The 22,072-nt window shown below is 41.4% G+C and overlaps 1 protein-coding gene across 9 annotated transcripts in view; it reads right to left on the bottom strand.

The window, feature by feature from the left end:
• CUX1 (cut like homeobox 1) overlaps positions 1 to 22,072 on the bottom strand; it is a 268,675-nt gene that overhangs the window by 177,579 nt on the left and 69,024 nt on the right. For all 9 annotated transcript variants that reach the window (XM_033172439.1, XM_033172444.1, XM_033172447.1 and 6 more), the window contains exon 2: positions 20,615 to 20,725. In XM_033172439.1, the coding sequence (XP_033028330.1) occupies positions 20,615 to 20,725 (111 nt within the window). The remainder of the gene's footprint in view (positions 1 to 20,614; positions 20,726 to 22,072) is intronic.

The raw sequence follows: 22,072 nt of genomic DNA, 5'->3' as shown, positions 1-22,072 counted from the left end.
TCAAATTAGCAGGAACTGTGAAGTGGGCATTACTGACAATGCGAATATAGTAATTGGGGTTGATTTCATGGCGCCTGGCCAAATCTGGCTGACTAGCGCCTTGGCGAGTTAATTATAGCTCTCGTAACAGAGCGGGGACACTTTATAGAGACATAATTGAGCAGCGAAGAACTCTAACAAAACAACCTTGGTGTGTCATGGTTAGTGAGGAGGAAGAGCATGCATACGCACGCGCGCACACACAAAATTTGTTCAGAAGGTTTCACAAGGCAGAACTGCATAGCTGATAGTTTGCCAGTGCTACAAGTGTCCGTTTTCTGGACCACTGGTTCACATATTCAGCAAAAACAAAGCTATAAAAGCAAGAACACATATCGATTCAATTGGAGTTGTCATTGACATCCTTTAGATTCAGGTGGCTGGAATAAAAATACTTGAGACTATTTTGGAATGAACCAAATATCATTTGCATACAAGCACCTTGCACTGAGCTAAATATTTTACCACCTACATTTGCAAACTATAACCCGGCTTTGAATAATATTTAAGGGGACATACTACGGTCACTTTAAAAAATGAATGATTGGATGAAAGCATGTAACGTGAAGAGCTGAGGAAGATTTTTTGCTGCATTTGCAGCGCCGAAGTGACCTCTCTGAGGGACAAGCCTGGGCAGTGTGCATGAAGGTCCTTGGCTGACCAGACGGCAAGACCCCCCTCTCAGCCTCGCTGATGTGGTCCAAAGGAAAGCAGAGCAATACATTTGGCACCAGCTCAGCTAAAGAAGTTGCTGGAAGGAGGCGTGCAACACGCCATCCAACCATCTTAGGGACTCCACTGTGGATTTGTGTAGGGTTTACTTCTTGGCCTTTTCTTCTCCCAAAGGTATCCCACAAAGCAGTGGGTACAGATTGTTCCCTGGGGGTTTACTCCCAAAGCCTTTCTCATGAATGAGTAAAGCTGCAAGGTTTAGAATCAGAATTTCCCGTCTTCTAGATGGGCTACCTTCCCAGGTTTACAAGTCCCATCTGTCCCTCATTTCCCTCTACAACTCGTGCAGAAACCGTCTTCTTTCCCTCTACAATGTGCGCAGAAACCGCCTTCTTGACCATAGGACCCACGATTGGTCTCGTCCGCTTAGTCTGCCAGAGCCTGTCTTCACATGCAGGGGAAGTCCCTAACTCACAGAGGGCTTGAAATCCGCAGGATACCCTGGTTTAGCCAGTCAGTCAATGCCATTCCCGGAGTGTGGCTCAAGCACATTTCAAAACACGTCTAAGCCTTGCAAGAGCATTAGAAAGAGGAAAATACATATTCAGATACAGCTAGCTTTTCAATTATTGCAAAACAAAGCTGTCTTATTTGGAATATTGTGGGACAAAATTAACTTTTGTGTTCCCATCTCTAACTGAGGGGACAGAAGCAGTAAAAAAAAAATTGCTGAACATTATCCTAGGTGGCCTGTGCCATCTACATGTTTGGACTGACTTTTGGTAGCTGGGAGTAATGTCAGGATGCAACAAGTTGGATTTTTTTCTACCCAAATACGTGGAATGTGACAATAATGGGGTGGGTGTGTTTTCTGTGCCATTTCTTGACACTAAGCCCTACAGATGGTGCAGGATAGCAATCTATAAAATATGTACACACTTCACTATTCTTCCTACCTGAAAGCTAAGGGCTGTCAGATGCTCCTACCGGGCAGAGAAGGTGCCAACCATGATGAAAAGCCAAAACTGAACTGCGAAATATCCCCCATTCGCCTTACTCTCACTGCTTGTCTAAGTACATTCCTACTCCCAGAGCCAGTCTTAAAACCATACTTTGGGATGGCTATTAAAAATACAGATATGCTTTTTTATTTTAAAAAATCTTGATAGTTAGTTATCACAGATGCCAGGAAATTCAGTTGAAGGAAAAGCAATTTTCATTTCTGGGATTTTGATAGTACCAGTCTGGGTTCTCCACCCCTGGTTCTTTTTTTATTCCTTTCTTTGTCATAATGAACTTGGATGAACTCCAGCCAAAGATCCAGGCCAACCAAACCTTGCTTTTGAAGAAGATACCATCCTGTTTTTACATTCTGAACATCTTTCTCCTCTGCTTCCCATACTGATAAGAATTTTCCTTCCCAATAAGATCATGTGGAGGCAATTCCAAGACCAAAACAATATTCATAATATTGAAATGTTTAACAACAAAAAAATGCTTACATCTCCTTTCAGCTAAATCCAGAAATTATTTTATCTTTTCACAAGCAATTTAAAAGTAGAGTAAATGGGAGTTCTGACAGCAAAAATTCAGGGTAGAAGCCAAAATTTACTTGGCACGACCTGGCCCTTAGTAATAACAAGGTATGCAACAGCTGCATTCACATGTAACAAAGTAAACCAGGGCTTAGTGTGAACACGTGGGCTTTTGGGGAGCAGACGAAAGGCACTTTGCTCCTCCCGATAACAAATCTTGACCACAGCTCATGGTTGAGGATGAAAGAGCTTAACCATAAGGCCAGGTTTGGATTACATTTTAAGACAAACCTTGGTTTAGCTTCTGGGTTGCACTGAGCTAAAAGGGCTGGGAAGAAGCAAAACAGATGCCAACTCCTCTCTGGGAGCTGGGACATTTGGGTGGTCCTGATAAGCCACAGTTTGGCTAACCGTGACATGCAAACCATGACAACATTTTTTTATATATATTTCAATCCTTGCTGAGCAAGTGCTACCATAGCCAATTAGGTTTCTAAAGTTTGCCTTTCAAGTTATGGGATTTGTCACTAGAAATATAAGAACATGCGCAATCTGCTGGCATTTTATACTAAACTGAATTCAATGATTAAAATGTGTGAATCAAGAACCAGAATATTTTAAAAGGCTAAGTTTGTTGACTTGTTAAGATAACAAAGTCCCAACGTTATCACTTCATAATGAGTCAATAGATCTAGCCTTTGAAGTCTTCTGGGTTTTAATGTATTACGTTGTTAAAACCCTGATCCCTGGCATGAAATTAAAAAGACCAGGTTCAGAAATATCAAAGACAGACACATTACGGTACATAAATACCTCACTTTGAACAATCACCGAATTAAGCAAAATCTACCTTGAAGATTGGATTATCCGAATAATATTTGGACTATTTTCATCCTCAGCAAGCTAGGAGGAAAGCAGCACGTTCATGAAAAGTAACCAAAACATTAGCGAGCTCTCTTGACATTTTGTTTTACAAAAAGAAACACTTCATACTGCAATAGCTGGAATACCATTTCAAGTCACACTCATTTCGAAGAAAAACAGGGATGAAATCTGCCTCGCATGTACTTTTCTACCACAGAATTTACACAGAAGTAGGCATTCGACATATAGTCATTCCCATTGACTGTCTCCTGCTTGGTAGTAGAGGCAATGACCATTTAACCATGTCCAACTGATGTGCAACTGCGCACACGTGCATCGCACCACCCCCGGAAGCGGCCCTGGAAACAGGGGCAGCACGGGGTGGAGGCCAAAGGAAGCAGAGCAGGCTTACATGCGCTCCACTGACATGCAGGAGGGTCAGGAATGCAACCCCTGTGCAAAACAGTCATTGGCGGTACTCAATATGCCCAAACTGCAGTCACTTACATAAGCAAAAAGCACCTGGGACCACAAGCATCACACAGTTTCTACTGACTTTTGCCCCAGTCAATGTTAACATATCGGCACAAAAAATGTCCTGTGTGGGTTTTCAAGCAAAAAATAATCCACAGAAGCAGTTACCGGTAGGTGCCCTTTGTGTGATGTGCCACACATGACTTTATTTGGGGGCAGAAAGAGATGGGGGGGGCGCTTCCATGACCTGAGCCTAAATTTCCCCACCCCATCAGTATAGCCCCAGTATAGCGTTTTACATGATTTTCCTCTTTTGCTTAATATGGCATTGCTGTCCAAACATGCAATAAAAATGCACTGAATTCATAAGCCCACTACATGGGAGTGTGGGGTTGTTTAATGCTACTAGTCAAGAGAAGATCGCTTGAGCACGTGTCCTTACATTTGCAGCACTGTGTTCTTTTCTTTTAATAGCACTGATAAATCCAGGGTGCTCCAGGCACCTCTATCCTGTTTACAATAGGGTGGGAAATGTTAGATGTTTATTGCATTCAGAAAGGGATTCGCTTGAGGGCTGTGGTGTACCAACGTGTGCCTCTGCCTGTCAAATAGGTCATATTTTCACATACCTGATATAGTCACTAATTCATCATGTTTTAACCTCCCCTTGCTCACTCCCCCTACCCTACCCCACCGCACCCCACTCCAACACACACAAGCACACCCTGATGTCAACAGACAGGGCAGGCAGGTTTTTGTTTGTTGAATACTGTGGTGTGGAATGCTCCTCCATCAAGACTCCCCAAATCAACTTGCTGAACTAAAATTGTATATTTTAAAGCCTTTATTAATTGTCAGCTCACTTTGTCCCAAGCTTCTTCGATGTTGCGTTCTTAAGGATGAAATCACTGAACAGGTGTGGTGCCTGGCTTATATTGAGATTTATATTTCTTTCTTTTTAAATAATCTTTATTGAGTTTTACATTTTGGTTACAAACATATCAAACAAATAATTAAAAATTGAATTCCACGTTCGTCCGTCCCATGCCCCCGTGACTTTCCTCAACTTCCCCTTCTGAATTTTCTTACATATGAATTTGTCCTGCTTGCAATACTATACTTCAAAATTATGTTCTTTAAATCAGATGTATTCTTATCACTTTAAACTCATCTCTATCACTTCTATGTTAGTTTTGTTAGGTTAAGTGTTTAGTCAAACCCTACTAGTGAGTCCATTTCTTTACATTGATTCCGTAAATACAACATAAATGGTTCCCAGTCTTTTTAAAAGTCTCTATTGTCTTTCAGTGAACTTCAACATTTCAGCATATTCCATCAATTGAGATTTATACTCCTTCCTTTCTTCCTTTCTTAGTACTTAATATCCCGATCCCAAGAGTAGCAAACAAAGTAGTAAGAAAGAAACAAAAGAAGTACCATAAATGATAAGGCGTACAATAACAACCTAAAGCAGAAGCAGTCCATTCAAAACGGACAGCAAAATCAAAATTGCTCTGAATTTAAAATGATAGCATTTGTCATTCTTAAAATCCCAGGGAAACAGAAATGCTAGCACCTGGAACTCAAAGGACAGCAACGTCAGGCCTCCCTGGGAAAGGCATTCCAAAGGCAAGAGGCCACCCAAATATCCCAGCCTCAGTGCTCATGTGAAATTGGGTGGTAAAAAGACTTAGTGAGATGACACGTGCAAAGAGGTACAAACCTTTAACAACATGCCATTTAAATGTTTACTTCCATCACCACTTCCACCCTGGCTTCCTACAGCCTTCTGAGGTCAATGAAAGGGTGTGGTATTTATTATTGAAAATAATTTATATCCTGCTCTTCCTCCCCAAAGCGATCAGAGCAGTGTGCACGAAAATGAGTAAAGCAACATAAACAAGAAACGGCAAACAAATTTGCAGCCGCCAAACTAGGGGGGCTCAAAAAGAAAAGTCTCCGCTGCCCTCCTAAATGCAGTGAAGTCACCAGAAGAATCTCCCAGAGCAGGGAGTTGGGGGGGAGTTGGGGACTTACACAGAAACGGTCCTCTTGTGTCACTTAAGGAACACCTAAAGAAACTGCAACTGTGGAAGATCCCACGGCTGAAGCAAGATGGCATGGTTTCAAGCTATAAGATGACATAGGTAGAAGGTACTCTTTCTTCTATCAACAAAAAAGTACAGTTGTACAGTACTTCGGAAGTTGAATGGAATCCGTTCCAAAATTCTGTTCGACTTCCAAAACGTTCTGAAACCACGGCGCAGCTCCTGCAGCCAATCTGAAGCCACGCTGGACATTCGGGTTCCAAAGAACGTTTGCAAACCGGAACACTCACTTCTAGGTTTGCGGCATTCGGTAGCCAAAATGTTCGACTCGCAAGTCCTTCATCAGCAAAGGTACGACTGTATCTGAGTCTGGCTGTTCTGGAATATTGGCCAAATACATTTTAATACAGTTAACCTGCCCAATTAAAAATGAGGTAACTATACAATTTGCAGGACTAGAAGAAAGTCACAAGAGCCTGGTCACACAGGCTTTAAAAAATTTGATGCTGGCACTTAGGCGTTTGAATTTTCTTACCCACACCGCACCCCCAAGCCTGGCTATGAACTCCTGCGAATGTTGTTAAACCACCTTAGTACACATCCAGGGGAAAGCAGACAGCATCCTTCCACTCAGCTGAGTAAGTTCCTTCTATTTTAAGCAATCTAAATGAGTGTTTACAAGAGGAAGCACAGCCAATCTTCCTTTAATTGGTTTCAAAATCAACTAAATAAAGCCTTACGATTTTTTTTTTAAAAGCATGATTATTTTCTCGGCAGGAACACTAAATATTCCGAACACACCCACAGGGGAAAAAACTGCACGGCACCCAACAACGATGTGCTTCTTTGCTAGCCAACCTGGTGTTCCATGCATAATGTTCATCCACGACGCAGCTCTGACAGGGGTGTTCAAAGACAGCTTTGAAGGAACCCCTCAAAGCATATCAAAAGTTATTCAAGAAAAAGATTGGCAGTGGCAGACTAGCATCCCTGAAGGACAGTTTAGCCAATGCTACTGATCTTTCCTGGGCAGGGCAAAGCTAAGCAGCAGGGGGATTTAGGTTGTTCAGTCCAATGCAACAGTCTCCAGCCTGGCCCTATACCACAGTGGTTCTTGTCAGAGATTGTTTTCCTGGGAGGACGTGGCACATTGATCGTTAGTTGGGATTTTTGTTTGTTTTTTTTAAGGCTATTTTAGGCTGGAGGTGGAACAGAGCTGGGAAATAGGATAATTCTTACAACGGGATAATAATATGTGTGTGGGGGTGTGTGTGTGTAAGGTACTATTGAATTTATGAAGCCAGATGGATATATTTAATTTTTTCTTCTTTTTAACAAGGAGGTGGAAGCAGCAATGAGTAATTCCTGGTTTAGGCAAAACTCATTTTTGTTAAAAGGGCATAAATAGCTTGGAGGTTGAAGCATGGAGAGGATGGAAGGAAATGCTTAAAGTCTATCATTATGCATCACTCTAGGTGCAGAAGCAACACACACACACACAGAGAGAGAGAGAGAGAGAGAGAGAGAGAGAGAGAGAGAGAGATGCTAGCTATGCCTCAAATGTAGTGACTGCATATTAATCAGCCCTTGGAGCAGAAGAGACCAAGGCTATGCTCTCCAGCACAAGTGGCAGGGCAGCCTCCAGGCTCCTTAGGAACAAATCCTTCTTTTGAACCACAGTCTCTGAGAAAATGATGAACTGGTGGCAAATGAGGTTTTCTAAAGCCTCTCTCAATCCATGTGAATTTTTAAGCCTGATCTTTCAATAAAGATTTCCCAAAGACAGAAAAACAAATGGTTAACTATGAATGGCTGACCTGCCCACCCTCCATCCTAGCATACACATTTCTACTTCTCCAGAAGACCATAAGGCCACAACATAAGTAGAACGCTGGTGGACTAGACCCGAGGCCTTTCGAGAAGCTCACAAGGAGGACATAAGCATCAGGTATTCAGAGATACCCTGCCACTGATCCCAGAGATAACATACAGCCATCATTAGTAGCCTTTGACAGCTTTATCCTCCATGAACTTTTGTAATCCTCTTTTAAAGCTATCTATGCACTATGTTGGCAATGACATTAGCCACAAACAAAACCAGCTCTGGCTTAACCATGGTTTTAAACCATGCAACCAAGACGAGTTCAAATCCTGCTTAGGTGGGAGCCTTGGCTAGCCTAAACCGCTGTTAAAATCGCTATTAACATCACAGTTAGCCACAGTTTAAGGCTTGTAGAGAAATAGCAGAGGGAATTTGCATTCTAGACAATACGAGGTACAAGGAAGGAGTGCACACTCCTGGTTGGTTATCAAATAAGGTGCATTTCATATGCCTTGGGCCCAACAGCCTTAGAATAAGAACATTCTGGATACAGCAGCTGCTTTCGAATGCTCTCCCATCCTGCAAACCTTCCTCACTTTAGATTAGCTTGCCAGGGACCCCATGTGTGTTGCTCTACATGAGCCACCATTGGGCCTCTGAAGTTCTGTCATTGCCCCTCAGAAGCCTGAGACGGCATCATACAGGATACCCAACCCAATCCTGCAACTGCACCTTGCAAGGGAAGATCAGTGGTAAGTTGACATCAGTCAAATCATGTGACCACTTGGCAGCTTCCACCATCTCAGAGGAAAGAGGACTGCTCCTGTTGCTTATCACCAAGAGCAGACAGTGTTTCCAATCCTTCATGCCCCCACCTGGGATTGAGTCTCTTCAACGTATCTATTAATAATAGCTTGACATTTGTGACATTAATGCAAACAGCTCACAATTTATGGCAATTCCTTCCAACAATGACTTGAAAATTTGCTCCAGGCCAATTTCTTCTCATTGCTCAGGCATCCCAACCCATTCCAGAAGTATACAACACAAATCAGTAGCATGTTTGGGGAAGCGACGCCAGATGTCCATCCCATTTAAAAACAAAAACAAAACTCTTCACTGGCACAAAAATTAGGTCTTGCTTTTAAAAGTTTTGTCAGTTAACAAACAGTACAATCACGGTTCTACCGCATCCAAGCCACAATTATTTAAAATGGCCTGAGTGCAAACATTTCTTTAGAACAGTGGTTCTCAAATTTTGTTCTGTAAACTGCCCTGAGACCTCTGGGTATATAAATTCAATAATCAATCAATCAATCAATCAATCAGGGTGTGGCATACCACCCTGGAGTGGCAGAAGAAGGATGGCAAGTGTGGCAGGAAGATACAAGGACAATCAAATAAACATCTAAACATTTCAGAGTAGTATGGTAAAGTATAGTATCAAAATAATTTTATTTGCAGCTGAATATGGATAGATATCTGTTCAAAATCAAGCACTGCTGGTTGTTGTTTTTTTGTGTGTTGCAATGTATTTCTTATCAATAAAAAAGTTGGTGTGGCACAAGCAAATTCTTATTCTGAAAGTGGCCCACAGGAAAAAAATGAGAACCACTGCTTCAGAAGAAGACAGAAACAAGCCACTTTTTGCAATTAACAAAAACACATATGTTTTTCCACGCTTCATTTTGGCCAAGAACAAAAGCACAGTATTTATAAAAAATAAAAAAGTAAACGTCCACAAAGTCCCTGGACTGACGCTTGCCAACTAAAACACCTACTACGAATTTAGTAATGGCCTAAGCAAACATAAATTACAGGGCCAGACATTTTAAAAGGGAAAAAAATTGATTTATCGTCACACTGGAGACACGGCAGGATAGCGGCGTAATTTCATTTTTCCATATATTCATCAACACTGAAAATGCATTAATTGAAAAAGAATCCAACAGTTGTTGTTTTTTAAAAATCCCTAATAATTTCTTTACTTCACGTGTCCCTTAATTTGCTTATAGGTAACTCTTGAGGGGGGGAGTTTCCTGTTAGACACAACGAAGGGAGAGGGGGCTTAGGGGTGGAGGCTCCCTCCTTGGGGTGGCTGGGTTGGGTTTGATGGTCTTCTACTTCCTTCAAGTCTTCTGGAATCTTTTTTAGCAAATATTATTTCCCTCTTAATTTATTTCCAGATACAATTGCCAATGATTCAAGATACAAAATGAAGCAGCAATCATCACTGGGGAGTCACAGTACCATCCAGGGGACTGGATTACTGAAGCGGGGAGATGTTCTCCACCTCCATGTTCAACATGGAGCAGGCACCTGTCTACGAAACTCATGCCGCAATAAATTGGTTCTGCAACATTCAGGCATTATTATCTGCCTTATTTGCTGTTTGAATCTGAGTTTATTAGTTTCTATTTTTTAAGAATTTAAGACAATGTTTTTATGGTGTGGTTATTCTTGTTGAGCTTTGTTATTGCAGTAACATACTGGAGATTTGAAAGGCAGAATAAAAAATCCTTAATAAATAATAAAAGCTCAAATCCTCTCCCCCTTTCAAATACGATCGTCAGAAAGAAGCCCTAATAGGTGTTGAGACCTATTAGCAAAGCAGGCAATTATAACTTTTTCTGTTCTCGCAGTTTGAAGATTACAGATATGTTACAATTTACAACAACAGACAAGTTGCTTTAGATCTGAACAAAAATCAGTTGAAGATTTTGCATCACCAGCTATTTGCTCATTTAACATGGCAATTACTGATTACAGTTAGCTTCAAACTGAACCACTTTTAAACTTCTCTTTATAAATCAATCATCTTTATTGCAGCAAGCAAACCTTCTGCCCAGCCAGTAACCCAATCAAACAACTGAGTTTTAGAATATGTAGACAAAATGTAAAATATATACATTGTTGCTCTGCTACACTGCAGTTTCAAGAGTAACCGCTTAACCTTGCATAAACACTTAGATCATACTCATGATAGTTGCGAGAAATTGCAGGGGAGGCTTTCCTGTCAACCAGTTACCTACCAACCACAAAAAAGGGAGGAACACCCCTGGCTGGCAGAAAAGAAAAAGGTAGCATTTATTCCAAGCCCAGATCCTTCCATAGGGACACATTTTTAGCAGCAATTCTCAAAGGCAAGGGACTGGTGTATATACATATACCAGCCAATAACAATATTCTACAGGAATACTGAAAACTCCTCCCAATGTGGAGTTTAAGAAGGAGAATAACAACAGGAGCCACAGACTTCCTCTGATCAGGGCGCAATAATTGCATTAATTTTCGCAACATACTACATGACCCAATTAGTCATTTTAGCACTTGCTGGAAAGTGCTAAAGTGTTCTCATTCAAAGAAAGAAATCAGATAGATCTCACTTTAAAATGTTATTTACATCTGATCTCTATATTCATTCACAGTCCCCTCATAGTCTCTATCGGGGGAACCCTGCAGATGCTGACTGACTACAATTCCCATCATCCCTGAACGCTGGGTCATCCTGGCTCAGTTTGGTGGGAGCTTGAGTCCAACATTACCTGGAACTACAAGGGGATCAAATTATTTCAAATCAAGGCTATCCATCACGATGACAGAAAACTAACACCTTCTTTCTAAAAATGGTCTAAAATCCCCTTCAAATAAAATCATGGGCACTTCTAATTAGATTGCCATTCCCTGCCCCCAAAATCACTGCCAAATTAGAATCCCAAGAGTTGATAACATATTTTTCTTTTCTATGGGAATTTATTCCTCTTTATTCCTGCTTACTTCTTTAGAAATCCATTTTAAATATAATCTGTTCAAGACGCTAATATTTAAAACTGATGTTCAAACGAACTCCCTCTACATACGAATATATGGCACAACTCGATCTCTTATAAATCAAACATTCAGTTATTTTAGGTAGATAAAAAATGCGCAGTTGTCAGTATTCACATAATACTGCAAAACTGCTCATTTGCGCTCACAGTAAGCTCTGTGGTTGGGGGGGGGGAATGCAGTCGATGTGAAGTTTCATACCTCATAATATCAACCTACAAATTTATACTTGGGGCTGCTCCTCTCTCACAGAAAAGCAAGAGCATGACACAGGACAACCTGTGGTTACTTGTGATATCCCTGAACCGATTTCAAAACTAAGGAAGGGCAGGGTGAGAAAAGCCTGAACTCTGTTCCTTTCCAGTCTCACCACACATAGATGCAAGGGGGCAAAGAGATGTCTGAACAGAACCCCTGCTTACAAAAAATCCCAGGACCCATGAAATTACATGGCTGAATATGGACTTTTAACTGCATGGTTTGTAATGCAAAACTATGGTACAAAAAAGAAGTTTTCCTATGTGTTTAGGCACTTTGTGATGAGTGTTAGCTGGGACATGCCCAGAGTTGTAACAAACACAGGCCCAAAAGTACAAAAGAATTGATGCTAGGGCCTAGGAATTTGATACATGTTTGTGTCTGTCTGTCTTTTATAGGTGTCACCTAAAGGTTACATGCTGGCACTGAATTATTTGAAACACTAGACAGACAGCCCAGGTCCTGTCTGGTTTTTTACAAGGGTGGGAGAGAGCACTACCAACTCTATGAACATGCAGTTGATCAATCTCTATCTCTCTCTCTCTCTCTCTCTCTCTCTCTCTCTCTCTGTGTGTGTGTGTGTTTAAAAATAAAACCACGTAAAATTAATTCCAATCCTTAAACCTAATTCTATCTCCATATCTCAGAGAAAAAGCAATCATAGACACTTTGTTCATGTTTTGCAATATATTTAAAACATTGTATATTGCTTCAGAAGAAAATATCTGATTTGGCTAGCATACAACACGGGGGGGGCACCTCTAATGAAATAAACAGCAATTGAAATAAATCACTGCCACCGTACACAAAATATTTTAGGGCAAACTCGGAAAGCCAAAAAAATAGAGTCCATGGTGTCATTAACCAGATGCCTCTTAGGCAGTTCTAGGACCCTGGGAGTGAGATCATATGCTTTTCGGGAGAAAACTTCCCCATGGTTCAAAATTTCCATTTACTTAGGAGAGAGTTTGGGGGTCAGCAGGGGGCCATCACAACTCTGTAAGTGTTAAGGTGCTCTGTTTGAGAGTTCATTTATTCAGTTTTCTGTCAGCGTGCAAGATTCTCTTTTTCCAGGCCAGTTAGAAGCTGTTTATGCTCAGAGCACACCTACTGCTGGTTATGCTCAAAGACTCTGCTGTGCGATTTCAGATTCCAACTGGATTTGACCATCAGAGTCTAGAAAACAGATGTCTGATGGGCAGTAAAAGCCCACTCTCTCACTTCCATGCCTCACCACTGAGCACATATGCAGGCCGGATAGAGGAAATGGCCATGAGACAGGCAATCAAACTTCCAAGGGCCTCTTTTGCCCAAAGGAAAATAGTCAGAAAGGGAGCAGAGGTCATTTCAGGCAGAGGCAGTTCAGATATCATTAGCAGCAATGGCAGATAGGGGAATGTTAAACCCCTAACATCTAATACTATGACACACGGATCCCACTCACAATTATAACGACATATTCCCCAACCCATTTTAGCACAATCATCTGACCATTGCCAAGAGCTGCAGGTCAGCACATTCCATGGCTAATGGGGATTAGGACATACCAGTGGTAAGTTCACAAAACCTCTTGTAGCTGAGCCCCCTTATTTTCTGAATGAGGACAACTTTCACTCCATTGGCTAACCCCCCCCCCCCTCCATGGTTTCAGGTGAGTCAGCTTGTCAAGGGTGCTGAAAAGTGTCAGACAACTGTTGATGGGCCATTTCCCTCACAAAGGAAAAGCCATTAGCCCTAGGCCAGGGCAGGAAACCTTTGTTTTGCAGAAATGTGTGTCTGGTAGGGGACAAGGAGAGATGGCACAGGTGTGGAAAATTCCCAATTTACCTCCTCTGACCATCCCAATTTGTGATGTAGCTCTGATGTATGGGGGGGGGTAGTGGTCTTGGGTTACATCTCTTCTGTTGATTGGGTGATGTTTTGGGGGGTGGGCTAGACTCCAGGAGGGATTTTGAAATGTCTTTTTAAGAGCATGCCTGCTTTGTTCTGGGTCTTTTCCAGCTTCAATAAAGATCAAGCTTACTAGCTGCTTTGCTTCTCAATTTTCTCTGGTTGGTCTCTGTTGGTCTACCAATGGAGAACCTGCAAAGGACTTTGCAAGGGCTCTTGTGTACCCCATAAGGGAATAAGGGCAGATTTTCCCTTACAACACAACTTTAACTGATTTGCTTAGGACCACGGCAGTGAGGCCGAGGGGGGTCTTGTCATCTGGGTAGCCCAGGACCTCCATACACACTGCCCAGGTCTTAACACTTCTCAGCAACTTTAACAAAGCAGGGTTCTTTGAGGGAGGCCACGATCATTTAAGTAGTATGATACTGCTTTAAATGCAGTATAGTGCAGAAAGGGCCCAAATCTTGCATCCAATCAGACTTTTAAACAGGTGCAGCTGCAAATGGCTATTTTTTTTTAAGCCAACATCTTCAGACACCATTTGTGGCTACAGTGGAATTGCATTGCAAAACTGAGCGGGAGCCACCTCAGTTTTCCCTTCGATATTCCAAGTAATAGGCTTGAACAAATAAAAAATGCCTTTAGCTTTTTGGTCCACATTAACTCTCCAAACTCTCACTTCTGATGATCTCCTCGGCATGCAGAACAAAGCCGCTAAAAGCCATTTATAAAATAAGTATTTCTACTAACAATTATGTGGTCAATTCGAGCTCCTGAGTGACTTGATGAGATTCTAAATTATCAAGATCAACCACGTTCTCAAAAATTAATAAGGGATGCTTAGATGATGAGCTTCAGGACCTTTAAGAAGCTGCACAGCTGGCAAAACAAAATGGCTGTTTTTTAATTAAAGCCTCTTCCCCCCACCTCCTGATTTTAACACAGTGTATGTTTCAGACATTCTTAATCCTAAAATGGCCAGAACACCCTATAATTAACTATTTTATTAAAGTGACTAACTGCAGAAAATTCAAATGCATGATATCACCATTATGTAACAGAACCTAATGTACAGTCCTGGTGAGGCCTTGTCCAGAAATATCACCTTTTGTCAGTTGTACTCAAACTCTCACAGCAAGGTTAACTCATAAATTTTACCTCCGAGCATTCACTGCTTATTTACAATGAGAGACTAACTCCCCAGAGGGCCCATTGCTTTAACAATGCAACAAAGCTCTCTTCCGAGCTTGCTAAAAATCTAGCTGCTTTTTCTCAACAGATATATAAAAGGGAGCACATGAAGGAGGGAGTCGCTTCAGCTCTGCAGCCAGTTTCACAGGGAGCCAGTATTCTCCCAGCACAAATGCAGCAATAGCTGACCCTCTTTAATAAGGGTTAAAGAATCAGGGGTGGGTCATGGGATAGCACACTCCCTCCCCATCCAGACCTTTCCCTCTTGTGAACAAATCCCACACATTTGGTATGGCTGATGTTAACAAAAGCTAACATGAAGTTCAGGGCCTGGGTTCCAAAACTCGGTTTCGGAGCACCCCCTAAATTTGGGTTAACTAGGAATAAGGCCAAGCAAAGTTAATCTGAAACAGGGTAAAAAGCAGTGGATTTTGTGGGAGGGGGCTTCCCAGCACAAGCGGAGACTGAGCACGTTTGTTCCATTACATGTGTATTGCTCTTTCAACATTATAATCTGTTTGTATTATTGACTAACTCCCATTCATTTTAGTGGGGCATACAAAGGAATACTGATCAAAGTGTTGAGTTGTGTTTTAGTTACTGACTAGTTAAACTGATAGTGATAGTGTGCTGGTTATTCTAGAAGCGACTGGGGCATTTTTGTATGCTCCCTAGAGACATATTGAGATGGCAAAAGATATCCATATAATTTACATTACCAATTTGGAAATGAAACAAGATTCCTGTCAGCTGAAGCAATTCATATGCAAGCCATTTCACAACACATGAACTTAAATATTCTGAATGCATAATGAAGTAACCTGAAACACTCCTCACACATACCTGCCAAAAAGAAGTTCGAAGAAAACTGGGGTGCCAAGTCACTGCAAGTTCCTTTCACAGGGTCTTATCAACCAAGACATACATTTTGGTAGCAATCAGTATCAAACTTCTGCGTCAAGTTGTTGAGGGATGTAGCCTTTGGCTGTTGCTCCCAAACTATGCTACATTAGCCGGAACACAGACATATGGCACCAGATGTTTTCCAAGATAATGTAATAAGACCCAGAGGGAGGGGAGGATCGGCTGAATAAATCTTTGAATTTAAAGATTTAGAACTTTTTTCCTAACTTCAGCGGTAGAAATACCTGCACCCGCTTCACATATTACAAATGTGTCCATCTCCAAAATAGTAAAAATAAGCCGAAGCACAGAAACAAATCACTGGTGTAAGAAATATGCCAATACTTCTGCAGCAGGGGCTTAAGTCTTAAGAGAAGTTGCATCCCTGCTGCTAAGGCAGCTGGTCCCATGCAAAGTCTCAGAAAGTGGCTGGTAAGGCAGATTCTGTTCCTGGGGGCACCTGATCTCTGTGCAGTTGGAAAGCATGCAGCCCAGAAGAAAAGATTTGAATTTGAAGCTCTACAAAAAGAACATACTTGATCGAGTCTCTCTGATCTCTGGAACATCCTAAGTGCCCAGTCTGCAGACATTTCAGAGCTGTAACTGCCACTGACAGTTCAGCAGAGTGGGGGCTCTGCTCGCTCTAAGGTTCTTCTAAATACCTGTTTACTTGCAACAGATTCGGAGAATGTTATTTGGGCATCCTGGACAGCAGTTTGTGGAAAGCTAAAAGCCGAGAGATGCTTAAACTACTAACCTGTGACAAGACATGGAAAAATGTGAGGGGGGAAACAATCCTAAGGAGTACACCCAGATACTCCAACACTGACTGTCACTGTCTGTCTGCTGCATAGAAATCAACAAGGCAGCTGAAAAATTACAGCTCTGTCATGACCTTGTCTGAAAAGCCTTTCCTCTCTCCCCACCCATTGTGTGCCACCAAGATTCAAGCAGGATAAACCAGGATATTAAAGAGACTTAGCTACAGCTTTGTAGGCTCTATAAAATAACCCAATGGACTGCCTTGAAGGCCATGTTTGTTGCCAACACCATTTACATCAATAAACATTTTGAAATGAGGAGTTTTACTGACTGGTAGACCTGCAACCTACCCCCATTTGCATGTGTAACACCCTGTAACTTATAATTCCAACATGTGGCCCACCAGGCTTCTGAATGGGGCCTGCGGACTGGGCCATACAGCTTGGGTCCTATTTCACCTAAGTTTACTATCCTCGCCCCCCCTCCCACACACACAATTCAAGGAATTGATACTAACCTTCACGGTAGTGCCTAAACTGTGAAATGATTTCCCCTGGTGCAAATCTAGCAGTATAGCAAAGCTCCTCCCAGTCTCCATCTACGGTAACTTCAAGCATATGCAAACAGGAATGCAAGTTCACATTAACTCAGTTTCTTCCAACCTGTTTTTACTTGTTTTATTAAAGTTAATGTATGCTGTATACTGCTTTTCTGGGTTTGTTTGTTTTTTAAAGAAATGTATGATCTATAAATATTTAAGTAAACAAACAAACAAATGGCCTAGGACTCCATCCTGCTTGTTGGAAACAGGAGTAGAACCTACACATAAAAAGGTAAAGGACCCCTGACAGTTAAGTCCAGTCGCAAACGACTCTGGGGTTGCAGTGCTCATCTTGCTTTACTGGCCGAGGGAGCCGACGTTTGTCCGCAGACAGTTTTTCTGGGACATGTGGCCAGCATGGCTAAGCCGCTTCTGGTGAAACCAGAGCAGCGCACGGAAATGCTGATTACCTTCCCGCCAGAGCGATACCTATTTATCTACTTGCACTTTGACGTGCTTTTGAACTGCTAGGTGCAGGAGCTGGGACTGAGCAACGGGAGCTCACCATCGTGGGGATTCGAACCGCTGACCTTCCGATTGGCAAGCCCTAGGCTCAGTGGTTTAGACCACAGCACCATCCGCGTCCCTAGAACCTACACATAGTCTGCCCATTTAAAAAAATTATTGTCACTACTTTCCTATATATTTCACTTTAGATACATGCTTTAAAGCCCTACTAGTATATGCTGACTCTCGTGTGCTGGGGTAAAAAGCAAACAGAAATTCTTTTTAGGGAATGGTTCACTTCCATAGAAACATTATCCACAGCAGTTAAGATGATCTACTTTGAGGAAGAGGCATAACTCAGTGGTAATGTCTCTTACAAAGGAGGAAACTCCATTGAACACAGTAGGCTTTCTTCTGAGAAAACATGCACAGAATTACGTGTAAATGCATTAACTATGTTGAATTTGGTTCCATAAAGGAACAGGAAAAAAATCTTAGAAATATAATTCATCTCAGTGGTTCACTGAATGTATGAGTTCAGTTTGACGAAGAACTCACGTTTAGTTTGGAACACCCAAAGTTCGCAATGCCATCTTTTTCGACAACAGCAAGGTGTCTGGCCTTGTGAATGCTTCTGTTGGCCTAAGGCTAAGCAGTTCTTCTGATACCTTCCCTGGCTGTGTCAATGAGAGCTGCTACCCACTGATGCCTGTAATCACCTGAGAGAGCACAAGATGGCCCTGTCGGTTCTTGCTGCCTGAGTTGCGTCCTCAATCTTTGCATGAAGTAACTACATTATCAAGCATGCTGCAGCTGAGACAGGTCTCTTCTGATTCTTTAATTGGCCCCACTTCAATGTTTAGCTCTTAAAAGAAGTGTGTATAATACGGTATATAGATTAACAACAAAACTCGTTAAGTCAAAAGGGTGAAACCCCTTTGCAGAGTGAGCAAACAGGTTCTCCATTACATTATTTGCAAACAACTCCACACCAAAACAACAACACAAAATGTGTGCAACTTTATTATTTTGGGCCTTCTGAATCCTAACATGCAGCAGGCTCATTTAAGGAACAACAGACAGAAGCTGCAATATACAAAGGTTTTTTTGTTTAATCTCATGTGGGCACATTACATGCCATCTCTTTACATAGTTTGTGTTTTTGTAATGGCTTTGGCTACACAAATCAATATTTGTTCATGTTCCAAATAACAGATCTGTGTAACACAAATACTCAAAAAGTATAGGATAAATATAAATACATTATTCTACCTTATTGCATCCAGCATTGTCTGGATGACATTGTCTCCCTCATCATTGTGGAAGTTCATCGCAAATTCACCAGCTGTGAATTACGGTATCAAAACAGTTGGTTTGGTTTTTGTTGTTGTGTTAGGGCAGCGGGGGGGGGGGGACTGTAGCCCTTTGAGTGCTGTTGGTCTCTAACTCTCATCAGTCACAATCAGTACAGCCAAAGGTCAGAGACAATAGAAGCTGCAGTCTGACAATATCTTGAAAGCCACAAATTAGCCACTGTTAGAGATTCTTTTATTTTAGTATTCCCCTGACTCGACTCGCAGTACTTAAAAGTGCCTTACTCTTCTCCTCATCACCAAAGCTGTCTTCTACAATTCTCTCAGTTAAATCAAGCAGTCCATCTCACAACTCAGAACAGCAGCCAGAAAGTAATATTTTTAAAAGTCAATGAATTTCAGAATTTACATCTTGAAAATCAAGCACTTTGCTAGGCAAACAGACTTTGGAACACATGAATTCTGACACTGGTCTGTCTAGTCCGGAATTAGCAACCCTCACTAGCAGTAGCTATCCAGGGATTCAAGACAAGGATATCTCCAGCCCACCACGCAAGTTTTGTTGAAGTACAAATGCAAGAAAGGGAACCAAGGACCTTCAATATGCAAAATACATGCTCTTCCACTGAGCTGTAGCTCAGCTACTTTCTGAAAGGTACCAAAATGAAACACGGTGGGCTATGCTCATGCTTGCACAACACATTTACTCAACCATGATAGCAAAACACTTCCCATTCTATACTTGTTGATCTTTGCAATCTCAACATCACTACATGGAAGAACCTTTCAAATGTGCCTTCTGCCCATACAGAAAAGATTGTAATCTTACCTGATGCAATAAAGCTAACACGAGGAGCTACTTTTACCATGCCATAGATATTCCACATTTTCAATTGGTCACAGGACGTTAGTAAAAATCACTTTGGTAAAATTTCGCTTTATGAAATGCTGCAGCTGAGAGATGAATTCACTATGGTTTGTTAACCCACAAAGCACATAATCATTACGTACATTCATGGAGTGAAAACATCCCCAGAGCATTAGCACTGCCTTAATGGATTCTTAACAGTAGCCAATGATGAAATAGTTAACTTCAAATGGATGCAGAAAGCAAGGTAAATATGGCCGGGGGTGGGGGGAGTGTGGGACAATGCTCCCTGCCAACTCTGTGTGATTTCATTGGTGTGAATTTTCTGGACAAGTTTTATTTGAATTTTTTCTGACATCCTAAATTGATTGAGCTCTGTTTTAGCATGTTTATTTAACCTATTATTTAGTAAGTGCAACTTTTAAAATGCCATGTTAATTTTATATGCTGTATAAATATATCAGAGCTTTTTCCAATAGCCAAAGGCATGTCAACTGAAATTATGTTGCTGGGGGTGGGGGGTGTCAATAAAGCACACAGCGTAGTTTAAATTATACTTTGAAACAAAGTCAAAGCTTAATAGATATATGCTTTTAGATACAACAACTCTATAGCAAACATGTCCCTAACATAATTTAAATATTATGGGTATAACAGAAAAGCTACTTTTAACATGTCCAAAGAGCTGTCTATTAATATATTATTATTATTATTTTCCTAGGTACAACAAAAAGGTACAACAATTTTGAATCTGCTCGGTTTGAGTGGTATTATATTATTAATTAATTTTATGGGTATTTTCTACAGGAACATAAAAGCAGTAGAAATTTTTCTTTCTCATATGAGTGCTGATTCCACAATGTGAATAAAGGCAGTGTTATAGTTTAGACTGCTTCTAGTCAAGTCAGACACACACACACACACACACACACACACACACACACAAAGTTATATATACCCCAAGCTTAAAATATGAGTTCCAATGAATAATCTGCCAGTACAAGACACACAACTTTGTTTCAATGGGGGGGGGGGAATTGTGGGTCTGTTAATATTCTGGGAAGTAGAAATTTGCTGAATTAACATCACAGCTTACCTCTGGAGTGTTTTTCTTGAACTCACGGCTTTGTTCAATAAGCTTCTTTCTTGATTGTTCACTTTCATCTTGGCGGTTTGCCAACACTGTCGCTGTGGCATCAAGCTCCCTCTATCAATGAAAAAGAAAGAGGGACCATAATTTTAACCATGCCCAGATTCTCTCGCCCCCTCCCCCCCCAAAAAAGATAAAATTTGAAAACTCAGGTGGTGAAAGTAAATAGACCTCATTGTTTTAAATCCCTTAACTGAACCATTCTTTCCTTGCCACCTCTCATGCAAAGTTATTACAAGCCTCTCCATGAAGTCACAGGTCAATACAAACTTGCATAAATGACATTCCTCAGTCTATTTCCTTGGGTAAGGCAAGACAATTTAAGGCTGCATGCCTCCACTAGTATTGCATTAGATCTACCATTTTGGCATGACTTTTGACATTATGAATAACTACTACTGAATATCACAACTAATACATTCTTTGACCTTTCAGTGTTTTCAGGTTCTAGAGACAAGACACAATATATGTGGATTTTATTTATATAGCAGCTTGTTCTGCTGAACTCGACCCTTTTGGCCAATTTCTTCCCTTTCAGCTAATCAAGAAGACACAGAGTTGCGATCCCTTTCTTATGAACTAATTCAACCAAACCCACAACAGGGGCAATTCCATAAGGCCCAGCCTTTGCCAGCCTGATATCCTAAAGCTGATGGGAGTTGTATTCCAAAACATCAAGAGAACAGCTGGCTAGTGTACGATGGGGTAGAGAAGGCCTATCTTCTGGTCCTTATAATATCTCTACTACAAGAGTGTAGAAAACAAGCTGGACACACCCAGTAACAACAACAACTACAACACCAACAACAACAACAACAACAACAACAACAACGTCCTGTTCTCTGCTTTTCACAACAAAACCAATTTCAGTGCTTCATCAAAAGCTAGCTCCTTTTCAAAGCCACAGCTGGCCCAAACATCACATATCAAAATTTAACTGCTATGGTTTTTATATCACCAGTAAAGCTTGTTAACAAGGAAGAGATGTCTGAGGATCCATGACTGAGGGGTGGAGGGAGGAGAAAGATTTTGAGCCATAGACTCCAGTTTCTAGGGAGTTTCAGCCCCAACACCTTTCTTTTTAGAATACTTCATACATCCCATGAATACATGCTGAATACAAAGTTGGTCGTATCTAGCCCAGCACTATGTATTCTGCCTTGTGGTGGCTCTTCCAGCAAGTAGGACTAGCAAAGACTTGAGATTCTTGAAAGCAGAGGTGCTAGGACCTCCTGCTTACACTGCATGTGCTCTGTATGTGAGCTATGAGCACCACCACCAAGCCAGCCCACAAACTCCAGATCACCAAACCAGACAGCAGCTTGCCAAGGAAAAGACAGTTTTGCAACTTGCTTAATTTAAAAGTGTTTGGCCGTAAGATCAATGGATGACAGCTGATCAAAT

Source organism: Lacerta agilis, chromosome 15 (genome assembly GCF_009819535.1).
Source record: "Lacerta agilis isolate rLacAgi1 chromosome 15, rLacAgi1.pri, whole genome shotgun sequence".
Lineage (NCBI taxonomy): Eukaryota > Metazoa > Chordata > Lepidosauria > Squamata > Lacertidae > Lacerta > Lacerta agilis.
This window is presented reverse-complemented; position numbering and strand designations above follow the sequence as displayed.